This window comes from Pseudophryne corroboree, chromosome 3, assembly GCF_028390025.1.
Source record: "Pseudophryne corroboree isolate aPseCor3 chromosome 3, aPseCor3.hap2, whole genome shotgun sequence".
In the NCBI taxonomy this organism is placed as follows: domain Eukaryota; kingdom Metazoa; phylum Chordata; class Amphibia; order Anura; family Myobatrachidae; genus Pseudophryne; species Pseudophryne corroboree.
Window position 1 is genome coordinate 89,356,373 of NC_086446.1, and position 23,680 is coordinate 89,380,052.

At 48.5% G+C, this 23,680-nt stretch overlaps 1 protein-coding gene across 2 annotated transcripts in view; it reads right to left on the reverse strand.

Moving 5' to 3' along the window:
• Positions 1-1,743: 1,743 nt before the first annotated feature.
• The window catches only part of LOC135057067 (zinc finger protein 34-like), a 65,918-nt gene continuing 43,981 nt past the window's right edge, over positions 1,744-23,680 (reverse strand). Inside the window, exons 4-9 of one of the 2 annotated variants that reach the window (XM_063962967.1) lie at positions 23,227-23,350; positions 22,733-22,830; positions 22,484-22,595; positions 3,781-3,878; positions 3,485-3,596; positions 1,744-2,513 (exon numbers count right to left, since the gene is read on the reverse strand). In XM_063962967.1, the coding sequence (XP_063819037.1) occupies positions 1,786-2,513; positions 3,485-3,596; positions 3,781-3,878; positions 22,484-22,595; positions 22,733-22,830; positions 23,227-23,311 (1,233 nt within the window). In that variant the 5' untranslated portion in view covers positions 23,312-23,350 and the 3' untranslated portion in view covers positions 1,744-1,785. The remainder of the gene's footprint in view (positions 2,514-3,484; positions 3,597-3,780; positions 3,879-22,483; positions 22,596-22,732; positions 22,831-23,226; positions 23,351-23,680) is intronic. The other variant, XM_063962969.1, reaches the window with a different exon arrangement.

A 23,680-nucleotide genomic window follows, 5' to 3' on the forward strand; every position in this document is an offset into this window, starting at 1 on the left:
TCTCTCCTGCCCTTCTCTGGGACAGGTGGTCTGTGTGCGCTTCGAGCCAAATGGGTGACTGATTTGGGGGCATTGGATGATGAGGATTGGGACCATATTGTCAGCTCTCCTAGGCGTGCCACTGCATATGCCAGGTTCCAGCAAGTTCAACTGTATATTCTACATAGGGTCTACTGGACTCCGAGTAGATTGCTACGGCTTGGTGGTTTACTATCAGATGCCTGCCCTAAATGCTTAACAGCAGGGGCTGGTTTCTGGCATCTGCTGTGGCAGTGTCCTCGGGTGTCCTCCTTCTGGGAAAATGCAACTTCAAGTATTCGTATTACGGGTATTCAAATCTCACTTATGTCCCCCCCCCGCATTTGCATGTTTGGTTTGGGACTGGAGGAATCCCTTTCTGCTCACCCCCATTTATATGTCAACAGGCCCGAGTTTGTATAGCCCGTACCCAGATAGGCCCTGACTCACCCTCTCATGCTGCCTGGGTTGCACTGGTTAACACTACACTCTCTCATGAGCGTTTTATGTACACCAAACGCAATTGCGCTGGAATATATGACAAAATCTGGTGTCTCTGGCAGAATTCCAAATTCTGCCTTGAACCTGTTGATTAACTTGTTCTTTATCTGTCTGGCTCTCCCGCCCCTGTCTAGCCACCCCCATGCAAATACTTATAACGTCATAGGGGTATATTGAATTGAAGTCGGATCCATTCCGACATTCATTTGTCGGAATGGATCCGACCTTGGCTATTCAATGCATTCGCAATTCGACTTTAAAAAAAGTCGAATTGAGATGCAGGAGCTTAGACGGGGGAGAGCTGCGGTCAGACGGGGGAGAGCAGTGCTACAGCAGCGGCTGTAGCGCTGCTCTCCCCCGTCTGCCCGCGGCTCTCCCCCGTTTCCCCCCATCACTGCCGCCGCTCACGCCAGCATCCACCCGATTCCAGCAAGCGAGGTCTCGCTTGCTGGAGCCGGGTGGACGCTGCTGTCAGCGGCGGCTGTGACACATCCTCCGCGCTGCTCTCCCCGTCTCTGCTCCCGCATCTCACTTCGACTTTTTTTAAAGTCGAATTGAGATGGTCGAAAAGGGGGCCACAACCGTTTTCGACACAAGCACGCAGCTATTCCGCCGATCCACGTGCTTTTCGACGTGATTCCTCGACTTGTTGAATAATTTGGGGTTAGACTGAATAGGTTGGAACCCCTTTCAACCTAAAAAAGTTGAAAACTGACGTCTTTTCGGCAGACGGCAGCTTTTAACTTCAATTGAATATACCCCATAGTCTACATTGTTGAACAGAATTACCTATAATGCACCACAGCTCTGCCTTTTTGATCCCTATCTTTGTTATTTTTCCTGCATGTATTATTGTCCTATACCTTGTCCTACAGGGGTGTATCGTATTCTATTTTTGACTGCGGTTCTATGCTGCACTTACTACTAGTTTTGATCGCTATACCCGCTGTGCTCTATGTTTTCACTCTTAGGAAATGTAACCATTTGTTTTGTTTGTTCTTTCTAAGTTTTTCGAAAAATACAAAACACCTGATTTAAAAAAAATAATGACACTGCAATATGTTCCACACTTGAGCAATCTGTTCCAATCATACTTAGAGTAGAGTACTCACTTTACATGTATCGCTGTGGATGGTAATAATATTACCACATGCTATTATACTGTGTGGCTGTGGGCTAGATTTATTGAGTAGCTGTTTTTGCAAGCCAGTGAATCTCTGCAGATTTCAGATTTTTGGTAATTTTATTCAGGTCTGGTTTTCTTATTTACATTAATAGAATGTGAGCTTTCTGGTGTTTAAGAAGATTTGATTTGTCTGTAAAACATTTCCCACACTCAGGGCATGTAAATGGTTTCTCACCTGTGTGCAGTCTCTGATGTCTAGCTATATGTGATTTATAAGTAAAACATTTCCCACACTCTGGGCATGGAAATGGTTTCTCACCTGTGTGACTTCGCTGATGTTCAACAAGATGTGATTTCTGTATAAAACATTTCCCACACTCAGAGCATGTAAATGGTTTCTCACCTGTGTGATGTCGCTGATGTACAACAAGATGGGAATTCTGTATAAAACATTTCCCACACTCAGAGCATGGATATGTATTCTCCCCTGTGTGACTTCTCTGATGTTTGACCAGATGGGATTTCGATGTAAAATATTTCCCACACTCCGAGCATGGAAATGGCTTCTCACCTGTGTGATGTCTAACGAAAACTGACTCACGTATAAAACGCTTACCAAATTCAGTACTGGATGATACTGTATCACCTTTATGATCTGTACTGTGTGTAGCAAGACCTGAATTATCAGAACATTCCTCATGATTAAAATGACCAGATGACATAGCTGCACTGTGTAAATCTGGGTATATATTTAGGATAATGATGTTTTCTCCTGGAGAATCTTGTCTGATGTTCTTATCTTCTATTTTAAAATCTGGACACACAATGAGATTTCCCTCCAAAGTATTCCTGCTTGTGTGCCAGTCTACTGGAAACAAATGTATGAAAAAGAGAATTGGTTACATTGAGGGAAATGTTCATGGATGTCTCAGCACTTAATTAAACTTAACATTACTAAGACCGAGCTGATAATCATCCCACCATCAGGAATCCAGGCACCATCAGATGATATACATTAGAGAGTGTGGGGAGGAGACTGGTCAGATCTCTGGGATGGTAGCACACAGTGACATGATGTGAGGGGGAGAGCAGGAGTCTAATAGGGGCGGATGGCTCCTGATGTATGAGATACACCAGATAGTGTGGGGAGGAGACTGGTCAGATCTCTGGGCTGGTAACACAAAGTGACATGATGTGAGGGGGAGAGCAGGAGTATAATAGGAGCTGATGGCTCCTGATATATGAGATACACCAGAGAGTGTGGGGAGGAGACTGGTCAGATCTCTGGGCTGGTAGCACACAGTGACATGATGTGAGGGGGAGAGCAGGAGTATAATAGGGACTGATGGCTCCTGATGTATGAGATACACCAGAGAGTGTGGGGAGGAGACTGGTCAGATCTCTGGGCTGGTAACAGTGACATGATGTGAGGAGGGGAGCAGGAGTATAATAAGGGGATTATGGCTCCTGATGTATGAGACACACCAGAGAGTATGGGGAAGAGACTGGTCAGATCTCTGGGCTGGTAACACAAAGTGACATGATGTGAGGGGGAGAGCAGGAGTATAATAGTGAGCTGATGGCTCCTGATGTATGAGATACACCAGACAGTGCGGGGAGGAGACTGGTCAGATTTCTGGGGTGGTAACACACAGTGACATGATGTGAGGGGGAGAGCAGGAGTATAAAAGGGGCTGATGGCTCCTGAATCCCCCACTGGGCAGATATATTTCCTTATTACACTGTACTGACAGAGGAGGGTGTAGGATAAGAGACTGCTGTAGTGCCAGAACAAGGAGAATATGTGACTCTTTCCTGTATTAAGCGTCTTTTACTCACCTGTGCCGATATCTGTAGGGATTTCAACTTCCTTACGCTGCTGAACACCCCTCACATACGTCTCTTCTTCTCCATCTATATCTTGTATCTTAATTTCAGTCAGATCTTCACCCTATGTAAACAACAAAACAATAAGATATTTATTCTAGAGATAACACAATAGAACACTATAATGTCTGATTTCATTAACTCAGAATAAATAAGTAGAATATCAGTGCATAAAACACACACAGCTTCCTTACAGCTTGTACAGTGAAGTCACTTTGCCATTTGGTGAAACGCTACATCCCACCTACTTGATCCTCCTGTGGGGTCCTGTAAGTTTCCTCTGTACAATCCTGTGAATAAAGAGGATGGGGACATCTTTCTGGGGTATCTCTGTTACTGGGTCCATCTGTAGGAGACACAAATAGTGTCTATGTGAGTATCATAGGACATGTGCACATTTACCTAAGCAACCCATAGTATAATAGGGAAAGCAGCAGTGTATGTTACAACCTTAAAGTTACTGTAATAAACAGGAACACCAGCAGGCTCATTAAATAAGGGTGCATACTCTACTAATAGTGATACTGGGACATTCTCCAAAGATATGAACAAGGGTCTCCACATATCCAGCAGTGTGACACATTTTGGGCACCATCACAGGAATATGGACAGAACGAGCACCCAGCCTCTACCACATTACCACTGATGGAGGAGCTGAGAAATAGAAGGATATCTCAGACCATTGTGTGCCTGAAGAAGCCTCAACAAGAACTTTGTCCACTTGAGAGCACTATTCAGCAAGGTATTCACTGAAGTCTCAAAACGTACCATAGGCTGATCCTGTGCACAGGACCTCATACTGAGTGTTCAGAAGACAGGACAGAAAAAGCTTAATTTCATCATATATACAAAATGTGTACATGTTAGAGCCTTTCCCCAAAGTCCCCGGGGACACAGGATAACTGGGACATAGAGATGGGGTGTACAGGCAAAAGGCCAAACTTCTCCCCCTCTATACCCCCATTGTCTGCCTCGTACCTTCTGTATTTCTCTGACATCTTAGTGGATGCTGGGTACTCCGTAAGGACCATGGGGTATAGACGGGCTCCGCAGGAGACTGGGCACTCTTAAAAGAAAGATTAGGTACTATATCTGGTGTGCACTGGCTCCTCCCTCTATGCCCTGATAAAGCCTAATATTTATCCTATTTAATACACTCTAAAAGGTGAAAGAACACGGTACGCAATTAGCGTATGAATTACCGTAAGAGTACGCACGTAGCGTAACAGACGCTTAGCCGTGGATGAGACGCACGAGCGGCACATTCGCTCACGGCTTAAAGCGTAAAGGCAAGCACGCTATAGGCTGCCGACTAACGCAATGATACGCTATCAGCGTAGCGGACGCTCGAGACCACGAGGAGATCACAAGCGGCGCTGACGCTCACAGAGTTAAACCTTTATAACTATACCATTTACAATGTACTTATAATGTAAACCTTTGTGCAGTGATAAGGTGTAAATGCAACAGTGTAACCTTGTTAGTTTAAAAGCTGTATGAGCGTATGTGACGCTCTGAGAACCCTTTAGCAATATAATAAACACTCTAATACCGATCTAAGGTTCTAACGCCTTTAAGGAAGAGAATGAACGTTCAATTGCAAAAGAATACACAATACAAGTTATACACTACCAAACTAACATAGAATACCTAACCGAATTACTACACATAAGATACAATAGCGGCACAATTACTTTTAAGGGGAAGGAGAGAGAGAGAGAGAGAGAATGGCTTACAATAACAATAAAGACAATATGGTTGCAGAGAAACTTACGCACAAGGGGAAACAATCGCAAGCGCCTTTCTGGATATCCAGCTCCCGATTATCAGTGATGAGAACCGTTGAGAAGAGTAGAGTGCTGGATCAGATCGGCTTGTCTTTTTATACACTACACACAATACAGTACAATGGTCCCTACATTCTTATTGTTCATTGGACACAGGAATTCGTCTCCGCATTATAACAAAAGGTCATAGGTTGGTTCATACAGGTGGGCTGTGACTATTTCAAACTGCACAGGTGGGAGGGAATCTTAGGTTTCCCGCCGCATGGGTAATAAAGTGCAAACATAGTAAATGTCCATAAACTTCTTATAGTCATAACTATTCGCACAAGCGATTAATCTGTTTCTAACCAACACCGGAATATTGCTAATTAAATACTCTTCCGATGGATACTAAACACCACTGTGTGACCCCTGTCTGACCCTTCGTATCAAACAAAGAGGGATCTCTGTCTATAAACATGCTATATTAACTAAACTTTCAGATTCTATCAAAGGGACCATAATCTACAAAATCTGCAATATGGATTTATTAAAGAGCGATTGAGTCGCTCGCTAGACGCACACAAACTCTACCGTAAGTGCACATACCATGCGCTCGAGCGCACGCCCGTTCAGGCGCCGTCACGCATCTGCGAGTATGTGCACGCATGCCAGTGAGAGTGCATGTGTAGCGGGCACGCGCATGAGGTGAATATATGGCAACGTGCAGCGCGATATTTTTCTGACTTTGACAGCCCCTCCTCCAGACCTCAGTTAGTATCTGTACCCGGCCAGAGCTGGATGAGCTTCCTAGAAAAGAAAGTATTTGTTAGGTTTTTTATTTTCAGTGAGAGCTGCTGGCAACAGACTCACTGCTACGAGGGACTTAGGGGAGAGAAGCGGACCTACCTGCTTGCAGCTAGCTTGGGCTTCTAAGGCTACTGGACACCATTAGCTCCAGAGGGATCGAACACAGGCCCAGCCTCGGTCGTCCAGTCCCGGAGCCGCGCCGCCGTCCCCCTTGCAGAGCCAGAAGAACGAAGAGAAGTTGAAAATCGGCGGCTGAAGACTCCGGTCTTCATTAAGGTTGCGCACAGCACTGCAGCTGTGCGCCATTGCTCCCTTAGCACACCACACACTCCGGTCACTGATGGGTGCAGGGCGTCCTGGGCAGCAATTAGATTAGCTTACATGGCAAAAAGCACATAATACAGTCTAATAAACTGTATATGTGCATTAACCCCCGCCATTATACATTTAAAAACGCGGGAGAAGCCCGCCGATGAAGGGGCGGGGCTATCTTCCTCAGCACACCAGCGCCATTTTCTCTTCACAGCTCCGCTGGAAGGACGCTCCCCAGACTCTCCCCTGCAGTTCCAGACTTCTAGGGTAAAAAAAAGAGGGGGGGGGGGGGGGGGGGGGCACATAAATTTAGGCGCAAAACTGTGTATATAAGCTGCTATAGGGGAAAAATCACTCTGTATAGTGTACATCCCTGGATTATATAGCGCTGTGGTGTGTGCTGGCATACTCTCTCTCTGTCTCCCCAAAGGACTTGGTGGGGTCCTGTCCTCAGTCAGAGCATTCCCTGTGTGTGTGCGGTGTGTCGGCGCGGCTGTGTCGACATGTTTGATGAGGAAGCTTATGTGGAGGCGGAGCAGGTGCCGATGAGTGTGATGTCACCCCCTGCGGGGCCGACACCAGAGTGGGTGGATATGTGGAAGGTATTAACCGACAGTGTCAACTCCTTACATAAAAGGTTTGATGACGTAACAGCAGTGGGACAGCCGGCTTCTCAGCCCGTGCCTGCCGAGGCGTCTCATAGGCCATCAGGGGCTCAAAAACGCCCGCTACCTCAGATGGCAGACACAGATGTCGACACAGAGTCTGACTCCAGTATAGACCAGGATGAGACAAATGTACAATCCACAAGGGCCATCCGTTGTATGATTACGGCAATAAAAAATGTGTTGCACATTTCTGACATTAACCCGGTTACCACAAAAAAGGGTATTATGTTTGGGGAGAAAAAGCAACCAGTGTTTTTTCCCCCCATCGGATGAGTTGAATGAAGTGTGTGAAGAAGCGTGGGCTTCCCCCGATAAGAAACTAGTGATTTAAAAAAAGTTACTGATAAGGCGCTTGTCAAAAAAGGTGGCACTGCCGTCTCAGGATACGGCCGCCTTAAAGGAGCCTGCTGATAGAAAGCAGGATGCTATCCTGAAGTCTGTATATACACACTCAGGTACTATACTAAGACCTGCAATTGCTTCAGCATGGATGTGTAGTGCTGCAGCAGCTTGGTCCGATACCCTGTCAGATAATATTGATACCCTCGACAGGGATACTATTTTGCTAACCATAGAGCATATTAAAGACGTCGTCTTATATATGAGGGATGCACAGAGGGATATTTGCCGGCTGGCATCTAGAATTAATGCAATGTCCATTTCTGCCAGGAGAGTATTATGGACTCGGCAGTGGATAGGTGATGCTGATTCTAAAAGGCACATGGAGGTTTTACCTTATAAGGGTGAGAAATTGTTTGGGGATGGTCTCTCGGACCTCGTATCCACAGCAACAGCTGGGAAGTCGACATTTTTACCTCAGGTTTCCTCACAGCCTAAGAAAGCACCGTATTATCAGGTACAGTCCTTTCGGCCCCAAAAAGGCAAGCAGGTCAGAGGCGCTTCCTTTCTGCCCAGAGGCAAGGGAAGGGGGAAAAAGCTACACCAGGCAGCAAGTTCTCAGGAACAAAAATCCTCCCCCGCTTCCTCTAAGTCCACCGCATAACGCTGGGGCTCCACTGGCAGAGCCAGGTGCGGTGGGGGCGCGTCACCGGAACTTCAGCGACCAGTGGGTTCGCTCACAGGTGGATCTCTGGGTTCTGCAAGTGGTATCTCAGGGATACAAGCTGGAGTTCGAGGCCACTCCCCCTTGCCGTTACCTCAAATCAGTCTTGCCAGCTGCTCCCAAAGAAAGGGAGGTAGTACTGGCAGCTATTCACAAGCTGTACCTCCAGCAGGTGATAATCAAGGTACCCCCCCTTCAACAGAGGCGGGGTTACTATTCCACAAGGTTTGTGGTACCGAAACCTGACGGTTCGGTGAGACCCATCCTAAATTTACAATCCTTGAACACTTATATAAGGAAGTTCAAGTTCAAGATGGAATCGCTCAGGGCGGTTATTGCAAGCCTGGAAGAGGGGGATTTTATGGTGTCATTGGACATCAAGGATGCATACCTGCATGTCCCCATTTACCCACCTCACCAGGAGTACCTCAGGTTTGTGGTACAGGACTGTCATTACCAATTCCTGACGTTGCCGTTCTGTCTGTCCACGGCACCGAGGGTATTTACCGAGGTAATGGCCGAAATGATGATACTCCTCAGAAAGAAGGGAGTTATAATTATCCCGTACTTGGACGATCTCCTGATAAAGGCGAGGTCCAAAGACCAGTTGCTAGTCAGCGTAGCACTATCCCAGGAAGTGGTGCATCAGCGCGTCTGGATTCTGAATATCCCAAAGTCACAGCTGATTCCTGCAACGCGTCTGCTGTTCCTGGGCATGATTCTGGACACAGAACAGAAGAAGGTGTTTCTCCCGGAGGAGAAGGCCCAGGAATTATCATCCCTGGTCAGGGAACTCCTGAAACCAAAACAGGTATCGGTGCATCGCTGCACTCGAATCCTGGGAAAGATGGTAGCTTCTAACGAAGCAATTCCTTCGGCAGGTTCCATGCAAGGATCTTCCAGTGGGATATATTGGACAAGTGGTCCGGATCGCATCTTCAGATGCATCGGTTGATCACCCTGTCCCCGAGGGCCAGGGTGTCTCTGTTGTGGTGGCTGCAGAGTGCGCATCTTCTCGAAGGCCGCAGATTCGGCATACAGGACTGGGTCATGGTGACCACGGATGCAAGCCTCCGAGGTTGGGTGGCAGTCACTCAGGGAAGAAATTTCCAAGGACAATGGTCGAGTCGGGAAACTTCCCTACACATAAATATTCTGGAACTAAGGGCCATTTACAATGCCTTGAGTCAAGCAGAATCCCTGCTTCAAAACCAAACGGTGCTGATTCAGTCAGACAACATCACGGCGGTCACCCATGTAAACCGACAGGGCGGCACAAGAAGCAGGATGGCAATGGCAGAAGCCACAAGGATTCTTCGATGGGCGGAGAATCACGTGCTAGCACTGTCAGCAGTGTTCATTCCGGGAGTGGACAACTGGGAAGCAGACTTCCTCAGCAGACACGACCTCCACCCGCGAGAGTGGGGACTTCATCCAGAAGTCTTCAAGCTGATTGTAAACCGTTGGGAACGACCACAGGTGGACATGATGGCGTCCCGCCTCAACAAAAAACTAAAAAGATATTGCGCCAGGTCAAGGGACCCTCAGGCGATAGCTGTGGACGCTCTAGTGACACCGTGGGTGTACCAGTCGGTTTATGTGTTACCTCCTCTTCCTCTCATACCCAAGGTACTGAGGATAATAAGAAGGAGAGGAGTAAGAACTATACTCATCGTTCCGGACTGGCCAAGAAGAACTTGGTACCCGGAGCTTCAAGAAATGATCTCAGAGGACCCATGGCCTCTGCCGCTCCGACAGGACCTGCTGCAGCAGGGGCCCTGTCTGTTGCAAGACTTACCGTGGCTACGTTTGACGGCATGGCGGTTGAACGCCGGATCCTAATGGAAAAGGGCATTCCGGATGAAGTCATTCCTACGCTGATAAAGGATAGGAAGAATGTGACAGCACAACATTATCACCGCATATGGCGAAAATATGTTGCTTGGTGTGAGGCCAGGAAGGCCCTAACAGAGGAATTTCAGCTGGGTCGATTTCTGCACTTCCTACAGTCAGGAGTGACTATGGGCCTAAAATTGGGATCCATAAAAGTCCAGATTTCGACCCTGTCTATTTTCTTTCAAAAAGAACTGGCTTCACTGCCTGAAGTTCAGACGTTTGTTAAGGGAGTGCTGCATATTCAGCCCCCTTTTGTGCCCCCAGTGGCACCTTGGGATCTCAACGTTGTGTTGGATTTCTTAAAATCACATTGGTTTGAGCCACTTAAGACCGTGGAGTTAAAATATCTCACGTTGAAGGTGGTTATGCTGTTGGCCTTGGCTTCGGCCAGGCGGGTGTCAGAATTGGCGGCTTTGTCGTGTAAAAGCCCATATCTGATTTTCCATATGGACAGGGCAGAATTGAGGACTCGTCCTCAATTTCTTCCTAAGGTGGTATCAGCGTTTCATTTGAACCAACCTATTGTGGTGCCTGCGGCTACTCGGGACTTGGAGGATTCCAAGTTGCTGGACGTAGTCCGGGCCCTGAAAATCTATGTTTCCAGGACGGCTGGAGTCAGAAAAACTGACTCGCTATTTATCCTGCATGCACCCAACAAGCTGGGTGCTTCTGCTTCAAAGCAGACTATTGCTCGCTGGATCTGTAGCACGATTCAGCTTGCACATTCTGCGGCTGACCTGCCGCATCCTAAATCAGTAAAAGCCCATTCCACGAGGAAGGTGGGTTCTTCTTGGGCGGCTGCCCGAGGGGTCTCGGCTTTACAACTCTGCCGAGCTGCTACTTGGTCTGGTTCAAACACTTTTGCAAAATTCTACAAGTTTGATACCCTGGCTGAGGAGGACCTTGAGTTTGCTCATTCGGTGCTGCAGAGTCTTTTGCACTCTCCGCCCGTTTGGGAGCTTTGGTACAATCCACATGGTCCTTTCGGAGTTCCCAGCATCCACTAGGACGCCAGAGAAAATAAGAATTTACTCACCGGTAATTCTATTTCTCGTAGTCCGTAGTGGATGCTGGGAGCCCGTCCCAAGTGCGGACTCTCTGCAATAAGTGTATATAGTTATTGCATAACTAAAGGGTTATTGTTATGAGCCATCTGTTGAATGAGGCTCAGTTATTGTTCATACTGTTAACTGGGTATGGTTATCACAAGTTGTACGGTGTGATTGGTGTGGCTGGTATAAGTCTTACCCTGGATTCCAAATCCTTTCCTAGTAATGTCAGCTCTTCCGGGCACAGTTTCCCAAACTGAGGTCTGGAGGAGGGGCATAGAGGGAGGAGCCAGTGCACACCAAATATAGTACCTAATCTTTCTTTTAAGAGTGCCCAGTCTCCTGCGGAGCCCGTCTATACCCCATGGTCCTTATGGAGTACCCAGCATCCACTACGGACTACGAGAAATAGAATTACCGGTGAGTAAATTCTTATTTTTACTAACAAGTCCTAGAAGGCAGCTTTAGGAGCACAGAACAAGAGGGAGAAGAGAAAAACTAGATAAACACCAACAGAGAGTGTAATGGGAGGGTGCTCAGTGTTCCCCAGCGGCCTCAGAGATAAAGATTGTACATAAGTATAAAAGTTCCCAATTTCAGGAGTGTGACACAACAGCCATTGGAACCGGACAGCCTTCAAAACAGCTCCACCACATTGCTCCTAATAGGCAGACATCAATATCATTGCTGATAATAGCCACTCATGATGATACAAATTGCCTGGAAACATCTGTGGATGCAGACTCAGCAGTTTATTGGCCATCTCCACATTGCACCGGCCAAGTGGTTGTCTTGTCCCAGCCTCATACATGGACAATGCTGCACACCCAATACTCACCCCATCAGGGGAGCTCTAGAGCAACCTCTGCCATGTACCTGCTGGCTGTTGTCATGAGCCCTGGGCTGTACCTCCAGGAGCCGGCATGGAGGTCACCTCCCACCCTTCACCAGGTAATGCGGAAATGCCTGTGACAGACTTTGCACAGTATCGCTCTGTGTGTGCACTCTTCCCTTACTGCTTTCACCCGTTCTGGTCTCCCACTTTACTACCTAATCGGTCAGCCTCTGAGGAGCTTTGGATCTCCATACTGCACTCACAACCCCCTTTGTGGGCTTCTCATAGGTTGCCCCTGCCCTGTACAACAACCATACTGACATACTATCCCACCTGTGGTACTGTGTCTCCAGCCTTCTATACCACAGTCTCCTGGTTCTGCATTGTGCGCTCTATTCTGTCTGGGATCAGCTGCAATAACTGCATTTGATAAATCTGCACTGGGGGAGACAGTAGGATGTAATATAGTGGCACATCTCATGCGAATACGAAGCAAAGCAGGAGGCAACACCGGTGAGATGTACTAATATCTCATTTACCAGAGTGGGGGAGTGAAGACTCCCACCTCTGGCGATCCCCGCCAGTGCCCACAACGCATCATCCTAGTGCTGCTGTGCAGTGTCACTCACTCCCAGCCGGCTCCAGTGGGCATGAGAGAGATCTTACAACCATCGCGAGATCTCGGATAGCAAACAGGCACAATCCGAACGTCCCAGGTGGAGAATCAGGGGCAGATGTACTAAACCTTAGAGAGTGATAAAGCGGAGGGAGATAAAGTACCAACCAATCAGCTCCTAACTGTCATTTTTCAAACACAGCTTATAACATGGCAGTTAAGAACTCATTGGTTGGTACGTTGGGGGTAATTCAGACCTGATCGCTAGGGTGCGTTTTTTGCATCTCTGCGATCAGGTAGTCGCTGCCTACAAGAGGAGGGTATTATGTGTGTGCCGGTGTGCCATAGCTTGTGCTGGAGAGCTGTACAAACAGCAGATGGTGCAGTCTCTGCACAGCCCAGGACTTATTCAGCCGCTGCGATGATCGGGTTCGGAGCTGACAATCAGAAATCCCTCCCACAAAATGCCGGGTCCCTCCTGCGTTTTTCCCGACACTCTCTAGAAACGGTCAGTTGCCACCCACAAACGCCCTCTTTCCTGTCGGTCCCCTTGCGATCGCCGGTGCATTCGGAATTTTTGCACCATCCCGTCGCTGACCAGCGATCCCCGTTGCTGCGGTCGGTCACGCCTGTGCATTGCGGTGCATACGCATGCGCAGTGCAGACCTGATAGCAGCACACCGGCGATCAGGTCTGAATTGGACCCTTTATCCCTATGCTCATTATCTCTGTCCAAGGCTTACTACATAGACCCCAAAGTCCAGAAACTGACAGGGTAACGTTCCACACCCCAAGCAGTTTGCTTAGTTCTGATCCCTGGATGCACAATCCTATAGATATCCCAATAAGAGCATGACCCCATGGATCAGGTCATTGGCTCCCACGCTCTCTCTCTCACTGCTTTCTCTACCACCCTCAGCATTCCACGTGGGAACTGAAAACACCCACTGTCAGTTGAGGCACCCTGATTGGCTTACTAATATCCAGGGGCCACTCCTCTCTACCCCCCCCCCCCCCCCCCCCCCCTCCTCCAGGTTACTCACCCACTGTGAAATAAGGGACAAAGAGAAAACTACTCTCTTTGTTGGGGCACTCACCCTAACCAATGAAGACTAAAACTTTAATTAATATGGGTTAAAAAGCATCTGTGGTAAGAAAACAGGTATAAAACAGTAAAAAAGAAAAACAGAAACAGATGGTGACCCCACTTGTTCATCCACATGGGGAGTGGGTGTGGACAATCTGTATGCGCTGCATGGATGCAATAGTGCCAGGTGGAATCAATCATATGCTATATCTATCACCAGGCCAAAGCTAAGATATGTTTAAGCAATTATACAATATAGGTGGGAGAATATGATTCCAATAACTGTACAGTGCAAAACACAAGCTGACAATTCCACACACACCACACTTGGTACCTGAGTTAAGTTCAATGCGAGAATCAGTATTTTGAACTGTACTAATAGGCGAGTCTCAAAGAGAACCACCAGTCTTGATTCACTTCATAGGCCAAACTTTTTTGAATCATGGAACCCTAGAATATCAGATTTTTTTTCACGGCGCCCCTAGGCCAAACATTTCTAATTGAGAAATTTAGAAAGAAATAAGAATTTACTCACCGGTAATTCTATTTCTCGTAGTCCGTAGTGGATGCTGGGAACTCCGTAAGGACCATGGGGAATAGCGGCTCCGCAGGAGACTGGGCACAAATAGAAAGCTTTAGGACTACCTGGTGTGCACTGGCTCCTCCCCCTATGACCCTCCTCCACACCTCAGTTAGGATACTGTGCCCGGAAGAGCTGACACAATAAGGAAGGATTTTGAATCCCGGGTAAGACTCATACCAGCCACACCTATCACACCGTACAACTTGTGATATGAAAAACCAGTTAACAGCATGATAACAGAGGAGCCTCTGAATAGATGGCTCACAACAATAACCCGATTAGTTAACAATAACTATGTACAAGTATTGCAGACAATCCGCACTTGGGATGGGCGCCCAGCATCCACTACGGACTACGAGAAATAGAATTACCGGTAAGTAAATTCTTATTTTCTCTGACGTCCTAGTGGATGCTGGGAACTCCGTAAGGACCATGGGGATTATACCAAAGCTCCCAAACGGGCGGGAGAGTGCGGATGACTCTGCAGCACCGAATGAGAAAACTCAAGGTCCTCCTCAGCCAGGGTGTCAAATTTGTTAAATTTTACAAAGGTATTTGACCCTGACCAAGTTGCAGCTCGGCAAAGTTGTAAAGCCGAGACCCCTCGGGCAGCCGCCCAAGATGAGCCCACCTTCCTTGTGGAGTGGGCTTTTACAGATTTTGGATGTGGCAGTCCTGCCACTGAATGCGCAAGCTGAATTGTACTACAAATCCAGCAAGCAACAGTCTGCTTAGAAGCAGGAGCACCCAGCTTGTTGGGTGCGTACAGGATAAATAGCGAGTCAGATTTTCTGACTCCAGCCGTCCTGGAAACATATTTTCAGGGCCCTGACGACGTCCAGCAACTTGGAGTCCTCCAAGTCCTTCGTAGCCGCAGCACCACAATAGGTTGGTTCAGGTGAAACGCTGAAACCGCCATAGGGAGAAACTGGGGATGAGTCCTCAATTCTGCCCTGTCCGTATGAAAAATCAGATAAGGGCTTTTACAGGATAAAGCCGCCAATTCTGACACACGCCTGGCTGAAGCCAGGGCCAACAGCATGACCACTTTCCACGTGAGATATTTTAAATCCACAGTTTTAAGTGGTTCAAACCAATGTGATTTGAGGAACCCCAAAACTACATTGAGATCCCAAGGTGCCACTGGAGGCACAAAAGGAGGCTGTATATGCAGCACACCCTTGACAACGTCTGAACTTCAGGAACTAAAGCCAGTTCTTTCTGGAAGAAAATCGACAGGGCCGAAATCTGAACCTTAATGGATCCCAATTTGAGGCCCATAGACACTCCTGTTTGCAGGAAATGCAAGAATCGACCCAGTTGAAATTCCTCCGTCGGGGCCTTCCTGGCCTCACACCACGCAGCATATTTTCGCCAAATGCGGTGATAATGCTTTGCGGTTACATCCTTCCTGGCTTTGATCAGGGTAGGGATGACTTCCTCCGGAATGCCTTTTTCCTTCAGGATCCGGCGTTCAACCGCCATGCCGTCAAACGCAGCCACGGTAAGTCTTGGAACAGACAGGGTCCCTGCTGGAGCAGGTCCCGTCTTAGAGGTAGAGGCCATGGGTCCTCTGTGAGCATCTCTTGAAGTTCCGGGTACCAAGCCATTCTTGGCCAATCCGGAGCCACGAGTATAGTTCTTACTCCTCTCCGTCTTATAATTCTCAGGACCTTGGGTATGAGAGGCAGAGGAGGGAACACATAAACCGACTGGTACACCCACGGCGTCACCAGAGCATCCACGGCTATTGCCTGAGGGTCCCTTGACCTAGCGCAATATCTTTTTAGTTTTTTGTTGAGGCGGGACGCCATCATGTCCACCTTTGGTTGTTCCCAACGGCTTACAATCATGTGGAAGACTTCTGGGTGAAGTCCCCACTCTCCCGGGTGGAGGTCGTGCCTGCTGAGGAAGTCTGCTTCCCAGTTGTCCACTCCCGGAATAAACACTGCTGACAGTGCTATCACATGATTTTCCGCCCATCCGAGAATCCTTGCAGCTTCTGCCATCGCCCCTCCTGCTTCTTGTGCCGCCCTGTCTGTTTACGTGGGCGACCGCCGTGATGTTGTCTGACTGGATCAGCACCGGCTGGTTCTGAAGCAGAGGTCTCGCTTGGCTTAGGGCGTTGTAAATGGCCCTTAGCTCCAGGATATTTATGTGAAGTGAAGTCTCCAGGTTTGACCACAGTCCCTGGAAATGTCTTCCCTGTGTGACAGCCCCCCCCAGCCTCGAAGGCTGGCATCCGTGGTCACCAGGACCCAGTCCTGAATGCCGAATCTGCGGCCCTCTAAAAGATGAGCACTCTGTAGCCACCACAGGAGAGACACCCTTGTCCGTGGCGACAGTGTTATCCGCTGATGCATCTGAAGATGCGATCTGGACCATTTGTCCAGCAGGTCCCACTGGAAAGTTCTTGCGTGGAATCTGCCGAATGGAATTGCTTCGTAAGAAGCCACCATTTTTCCCAGGACTCTTGTGCATTGATGCACTGATGCCTGACCTGGTTTTAGGAGGTTTCTGACTAGATCGGATAACTCCCTGGCTTTCTCCTCTGGAAGAAATACCTTTTTCTGGTCTGTGTCCAGAAACATCCCTAGAAACAGAAGACGTGTCGTCGGGATCAGCTGTGACTTTGGAATATTGAGAATCCAACCGTGCTGTTGTAACACTTCTTGAGATAGTGCTACCTCCACTAACAACTGTTCCTTGGATCTCGCCCTTATCAGGAGATCGTCCAAGTACGGGATAATTAAAACTCTCTTCCTTCGAAGGAGTATCATCATTTCGGCCATTACCTTGGTAAAGACCCTCGGTGCCGTGGATAACCCAAACGGAAGCGTCTGGAACTGATAGTGGCAGTCCTGTACCACAAACCTGAGGTACCCTTGGTGAGAAGGGTAAATGGGGACATGTAGGTAAGCATCCTTGATGTCCAGTGATACCATATAATCTCCTTCCTCCAGGCTTGAGATAACCGCTCTCAGTGATTCCATCTTGAATTTGAACTTATGTAAGTGTTCAATGACTTCAGATTTAAAATGGGTCTCACCGAACCGTCCGGTTTCGGTACCACAAACATTGTGGAATAATACCCCTTTCCTTGTTGCAGGAGGGGTACCTTGGTTATCACCTGCTGGGAATACAGTTTGTGAATAGCCTCTAACACCGCCTCCCTGTCAGAGGGAGTTGTCGGTAAGGCAGATTTTAGGAAACGGCGGGGGGGAGGGGGGGGGGGGGGGGGGGGGGGGAGACGTCTCGAATTCCAGCCTGTATCCCTGAGATACTACCTGAAGGATCCAGGGATCCACCTGTGAGCGAGCCCACTGTGTGCTGAAATTCTTGAGACGGGCCCCCACCGTACCTGAGTCCGCCTGTAGAGCCCCAGCGTCATGCTGAGGACTTGGCGGAGGCGGGGGAGGACTTCTGTTCCTGAGAACTGGCTGTTTGCTGCAGCTTTTTTCCTCTACCTTTGCCACGTGGCAGAAAGGACGCGCCTCTCGCCCGCTTGCCCTTATGGGGCCGAAAGGACTGTGTATGATAATACGGAGCCTTGTTTTGCTGTGAGGTAACCTGGGGTAAAAATGTGGACTTCCCAGCTGTTGCCGTGGAAACCAGGTCCGACAGACCTACCCCAAATAACTCCTCCCCTTTATAAGGCAATACTTCCATATGCCTTTTAGAATCGGCATCACCTGACCACTGCCGAGTCCATAACCCTCTCCTGGCGGAAATGGACATAGCACTTACTCTTGATGCCAGCCGGCAAATATCCCTCTGTGCATCACGCATGTATAAAAGTGCATCCTTTATATGCTCTAAAGTCAGTAATATAATGTCCCTATCAAGGGTATCAATATTTTCTGTCAGGGAGTCTGACCATGCCGCCCCAGCACTGCACATCCAGGCTGAGGCGATCGCTGGTCGCAGTATAACACCAGTGTGTGTGTATATACACTTTAGGATAGTCTCCTGCTTTCTGTCAGCAGGTTCCTTAAGGGCGGCCGTATCCGGAGACGGTAGTGCCACCTGTTTGGACAAGCGTGTGAGCGCTTTAATCAACCCTAGGGGGTGTTTCCCAACGTGCCCTATCCTCTGGCGGGAAAGGGTACGCTGCCAATAACCTTTTAGGAATTATCAGTTTTTTATCGGGAGAAATCCACGCTTCATCACACACTTCATTTAATTCCTCAGAAGCAGGAAAAACTACAGGTAGTTTTTTCTCACCAAACATAATGCACTGTGGTAACAAGAACAAAAATTACACCTACCTGCTAAATGGGGTAAAATTAGGGGATTCTGTACTGGAAAAGGACTTAGGTGTCCTCATAGATAGCAAGCTAAGAAGTAGTATCCAAAGTAGGACTGCAGCAAAAGAAGGCTAATAAGATATTAGCATGCATAAAACGGGGTATTGATGCTAGGGACGAGAGTATTATACTCCCGTTATATAAATCACTAGTGAGGCCACACCTTGAATACTGTGTACAGTTCTGGGCACCGTACTACAAAAAGGATATCCTGGAGCTTGAAAAGGTACAGAGGAGGGCGACCAAACTAATTAAGGGCATGGAGACGATGGAATACAAGGAAAGGCTTGAAAGACTAAGCATGTTTACATTGGAAAAGCGGAGACTAAGAGGGGATATGATCAACATCTACAAATATATAAGGGGACAATACACAGAGCTTGCGCGGGACCTGTTTTTGGTTAGATCAACACAGAGGACTCGTGGACACTCGCTCAGGTTAGAGGAGAGGAGATTCCGCACAATACAGCGTAAAGGCTTTTTCACGGTAAGGACAATACGTGTTTGGAATTCCCTGCCCGAGGGAGTTGTAATGGCGGAATCTGTCAACACCTTTAAGAATGGGTTAGATAAATTCCTATTGGAAAAGGATATCCAGGGGTATGGTGCATAGTCATGCATTATAGTTACTATAAATAGGGATAAAATGCAATGGCTGACAGCAGCATCAGTCAGAAATTTTAGTCAAATCATCATGCATAGGACACCACAAATAGGTTGAACTCGATGGACAATTGTCTTTTTTCAACCTCAGATACTATGTTACTATGTTACTATATATGTATAATACCCTTTTTTGTGGTACCTGGGGTATTATCAGAAATGTGTAAAACATTTTTCATTGCCTCAATCATGTAACGTGTGGCCCTATTGGAAGTTACATTTGTCTCCTCGTCGTCGACACTGGAGTCGGTATCCGTGTCAACGTCTGTATCTGCCATCTGAGGTAGCGGGCGTTTTAGAGCCCTTGATGGCCTTTGAGACGCCTGGACAGGCACAAGCTGAGAAGCCGGCTGTCCTATGTCGTCAAACTTCTTATGTAAAGAGTTGACACTTTCACGTAAATCCTTCCATAAGTCCATCCACTCAGGTGTCGACCCTGTAGGGGGTGACATCACATTTACAGGCATTTGCTCCGCCTCTACATCATTTTCCTCTTCAAACATGTCGACACAGCCGTACCGACACACAGCACACACACCGGGAATGCTCTGATAGAGGACAGGACCCCACCTAGCCCTTTGGAGAGACAGAGGGAGAGTATGCCAGCACACACCAGAGCGCTATATATACACACAGGGATATCACTATATAGAGTGTTTTCCCCTATAGCTGCTGTTATATTTAATACTGCGCCTAAATAGTGCCCCCCCTCTCTTTTTTACCCTTTTCTGTAGTGCAGGACTGCAGGGGAGAGTCAGGGAGACGTCCTTCCAGCGGAGCTGTGAGGAAAAATGTCGCCAGTGTGCTGAGGGAGATAGCTCAGCCCACTTTTCGGCTGACTTTTCTCCCGCTTTTTTTAAAAATCTGGCAGGGGTTAATGTACACCCATATAGCCCTGAGGACTATATGTGGTGTATTTTTGCCAGCCAAGGTGTTAATATTGCTGCTCAGGGCGCCCCCCCCCAGCGCCCTGCACCCGTCAGTGACCGCAGTGTGAGGTGTGCATGAGGAGCAATGGCGCACAGCTGCAGTGCTGTGCGCTACCTTGATGAAGACTGATGTCTTCTGCCGCCGATTTTCTGGACCACTTCTTGCTTCTGGCTCTGTAAGGGGGCCGGCGGCGCGGCTCTGGGACCGGACTCCGAGGCTGGGCCTGTGTTCGATCCCTCTGGAGCTAATGGTGTCCAGTAGCCTAAGAAGCCCAAGCTGGCTGCAAGCAGGCAGGTTCGCTTCTTCTCCCCTTAGTCCCTCGTAGCAGTGAACCTGTTGCCAGCAGGTCTCACTGAAAATAAAAAACCTAAATCTAACTTTCTTTCTAAGAAGCTCAGGAGAGCCCCCTAGTTTGCATCCAGCTCAGCCGGGCACAAAGATCTAACTGAGGTCTGGAGGAGGGTCATAGGGGGAGGAGCCAGTGCACACCAGGTAGTCCTAAAGCTTTCTATTTGTGCCCAGTCTCCTGCGGAGCCGCTATTCCCCATGGTCCTTACGGAGTTCCCAGCATCCACTAGGACGTCAGAGAAATTACGTTAAGTAGATCGCGTTTATATGTCATCCTTAGGGTCAGTTGTGTGGTGAGGGACAAGATTTGCTTCTGTTTGGCCACATATTTTGTGACTGGCAGCCACCAGCATTGGTTTTGCCTATTATATTGACCATGAATAATTTGAATTGGTCCTGGACCACCAACCCAGGGCACCCCTGCAAGTGTCCCAGGCACCCCAGGGAGCTAGGAGCCATGGGCACTTTAAGAAATTGATAGTGTGTGCTGGCTCCTCCCTCTATGCCCCTCCTACCAGACTCAGTTTAAAAAGTCCTGCATTACCAGGGAGATCTGTATATGGAGAATCAATTGCACAGACTGAATTCCATTCACAGTATGCACATAAAGAATCCTGTACAGAAACACACAGGGCCTGATTCAGCACGGAACGCTGCTCCGACAGCGTTCGCATGCGGAATCGTTTTGGAGTAAATGCACGCGCAGAAGTCGCACTGCGCATGCGCACACAGTGAGATGCGACGGCATCTCACATGTGCGAACGCCTCTGTCTGATTGACAGGCGTTTGCAGGGTGGGAGGGGGCATGGCGGCTGCATTTTAGGGGCATCGCAGCTGCGTTGGGTGAAGACGCGGTCCGGACGACGTAAGCTTCCAGGATGCAGAGAGCTCTCCCGCAGCGAGTAAGATTGCAACTGCTAACTTACGCACGCCACTTGGCAGCTTCTCATTGGCTGGTTGTCCGCGAGCCGTGATTGGCTCACGTCACATTTTTAAATAGCCGCACCTTCTTTTAGCTGGCAATGCAGATGGTCCGCGAGCCGGGATTGTCTGGCGGCCGCTGCCAACTTTCCATGGCTGCTGGGACCTGATGCTTAGTGAGCCAGGCGGAGGCGGAACTGGGTTCGCCTGCAATTAGAGGTGACGGAACGCAGTTCCACCCCATTCCGGGCCACTTTAACCACTGTGTATGAAATACACCAGAGAGTATCGGGAGGAGACTGGTCAGATCTCTGGGCTGGTAACACACAGGGACATGATGTGAAGAGAGAACAGGAGTATAATAGGGGATGATGGCTCCCGATATATGAGATACACCAGAGAGCGTGGGGAGGAGACTGGTCAGATCTCTGGGCTGGTAACAGTGACATGATGTGAGGGGGAGAGCAGAAGTATAATAGGGGCTGATGTCTCCTGATGTAGGAGATACACCAGAGAGTGTGGAGAGGAGACTGGTCAGATCTCTGGGCTGGTAACACACAGTGACATGATGTGAGTGGAGAGCAGGAGTATAATAGGTGCTGATGGATCCTGATGAAATACACCAGAGAGAGTGTGGGGGGAGACTGGTCAGATCTCTGGGCTGGTAACACAGTGACATGATGCGAGTGGAGAGCAGGAGTATAATAGGTGCTGATGGCTCCTGATATACAAGATACACCAGAGAGTGTGGGGAGGAGACTGGTCAGATCTCTGGGATGGTAATACACAGTGACATGATAAGAGGGGTAGAGCAGGAGTATAATAGGGGCCGATGTCTCCTGATGTAGGAGATACACCAGAGAGTGTGGGGAGGAGTCTGGTCAGATCTCTGGGCTGGTAACACACAGAGACATGATGTGAGGGGGACAGCAGAAGTATAACAGGGGCTAATGGCTCCTGACTCCCTCACTGGGCAAATACAAATATTGCCCCTATTGTTCGGTCCTGACAGAGGAGGGTGCAGAATAAGAGACTGCTGTAGTGACAGACCAAAGGGATTATGTGACTCTTTTCTGCAAAAAGTGATAATTACTCACCTGTGCCGATATCTGTAGGGATTTCCTCCTCCTTACACTGCTGATCACGCCTCACATATACCTCTTCTTTTCCCTCCATATCTTCTATGTTATTATCAGCCAGACCGTCACACTAAGTAACCCGCAAACAATAAGTTAAAACATTTCTGATTTCATTCAGAATAAGTAAATAAGACATATACACTTTCTCTATAGATCATATAGTAATTACACACTTTGGTAATTTGGAAGTCCTTAAACCCCACCTACCTGATCCTCCTGTGGGATCCTGTGATTCTCCTCTGTACAATCCTGCGAATAAAGAGGACGGGGACATCTCTCTGGGGAATCTCTGTTACTGGTTCCATCTGTAAGAGACACACAGTGAGCACATGGTTTGGGTGTGGTATGGTATGCCGGTGGCCGTGCTCCCGGCGACCAGCATACAGACACCGGAAGCCCGACCACCGGCATACCGACAGCGTGGCGAGTGCAAATGAGCCCCTTGCGGGCTCGCTGCACTCGCCACGCTGCGGGCACGGTGACGCTATTCATTCTTCCACCAGGGGGGTCGTGGACCCCCACGAGGGAGAAAAACTGTCGGTAAGCCGGCTGTCAGGATTCCGGCGCCGGTATACTGTGCGCCGGGATCCCGACAGTCGGCAACCTGAAGACCACCCCATGGTTTAGCTATGATTATAAAGCGTATGTGTAGGCCTTCACATCTCTTCTGTCCTTTACAATAAATGAAAGTTTCCTCTTACCCAGTGATGTTAATTGTCGGTGATTCTCCATCATCACGTCCTTGTACAGACTCTTGTGTTCCTCTATATACTCCCACTCCTCCATGGAGAGATAGACAGTGACATCCTGACACCTTATAGGAACCTGATACACACAATGACACAGTCATCACCCAGATACCTCGGCTGGTGGTACTGTATAATGCCCCATTCCCAGCAGTCACCTCTCCAGTCATCACCCAGACACCTCCCCTGGTGTTACTGTATAATGCCCCATTCCCAGCAGTCACCTCTCCAGTCATCACCCAGACACCTCCCCTGGTGTTACTGTATAATGTCCCATTCCCAGCAGTCACCTCTCCAGTCATCACCCAGACACCTCCCCTGGTGTTACTGTATAATGCCCCATTCCCGGCAGTCACCTCTTCAGTCATCACCCAGACACCTCCCCTGGTGTTACTGTATAATGCCCCAT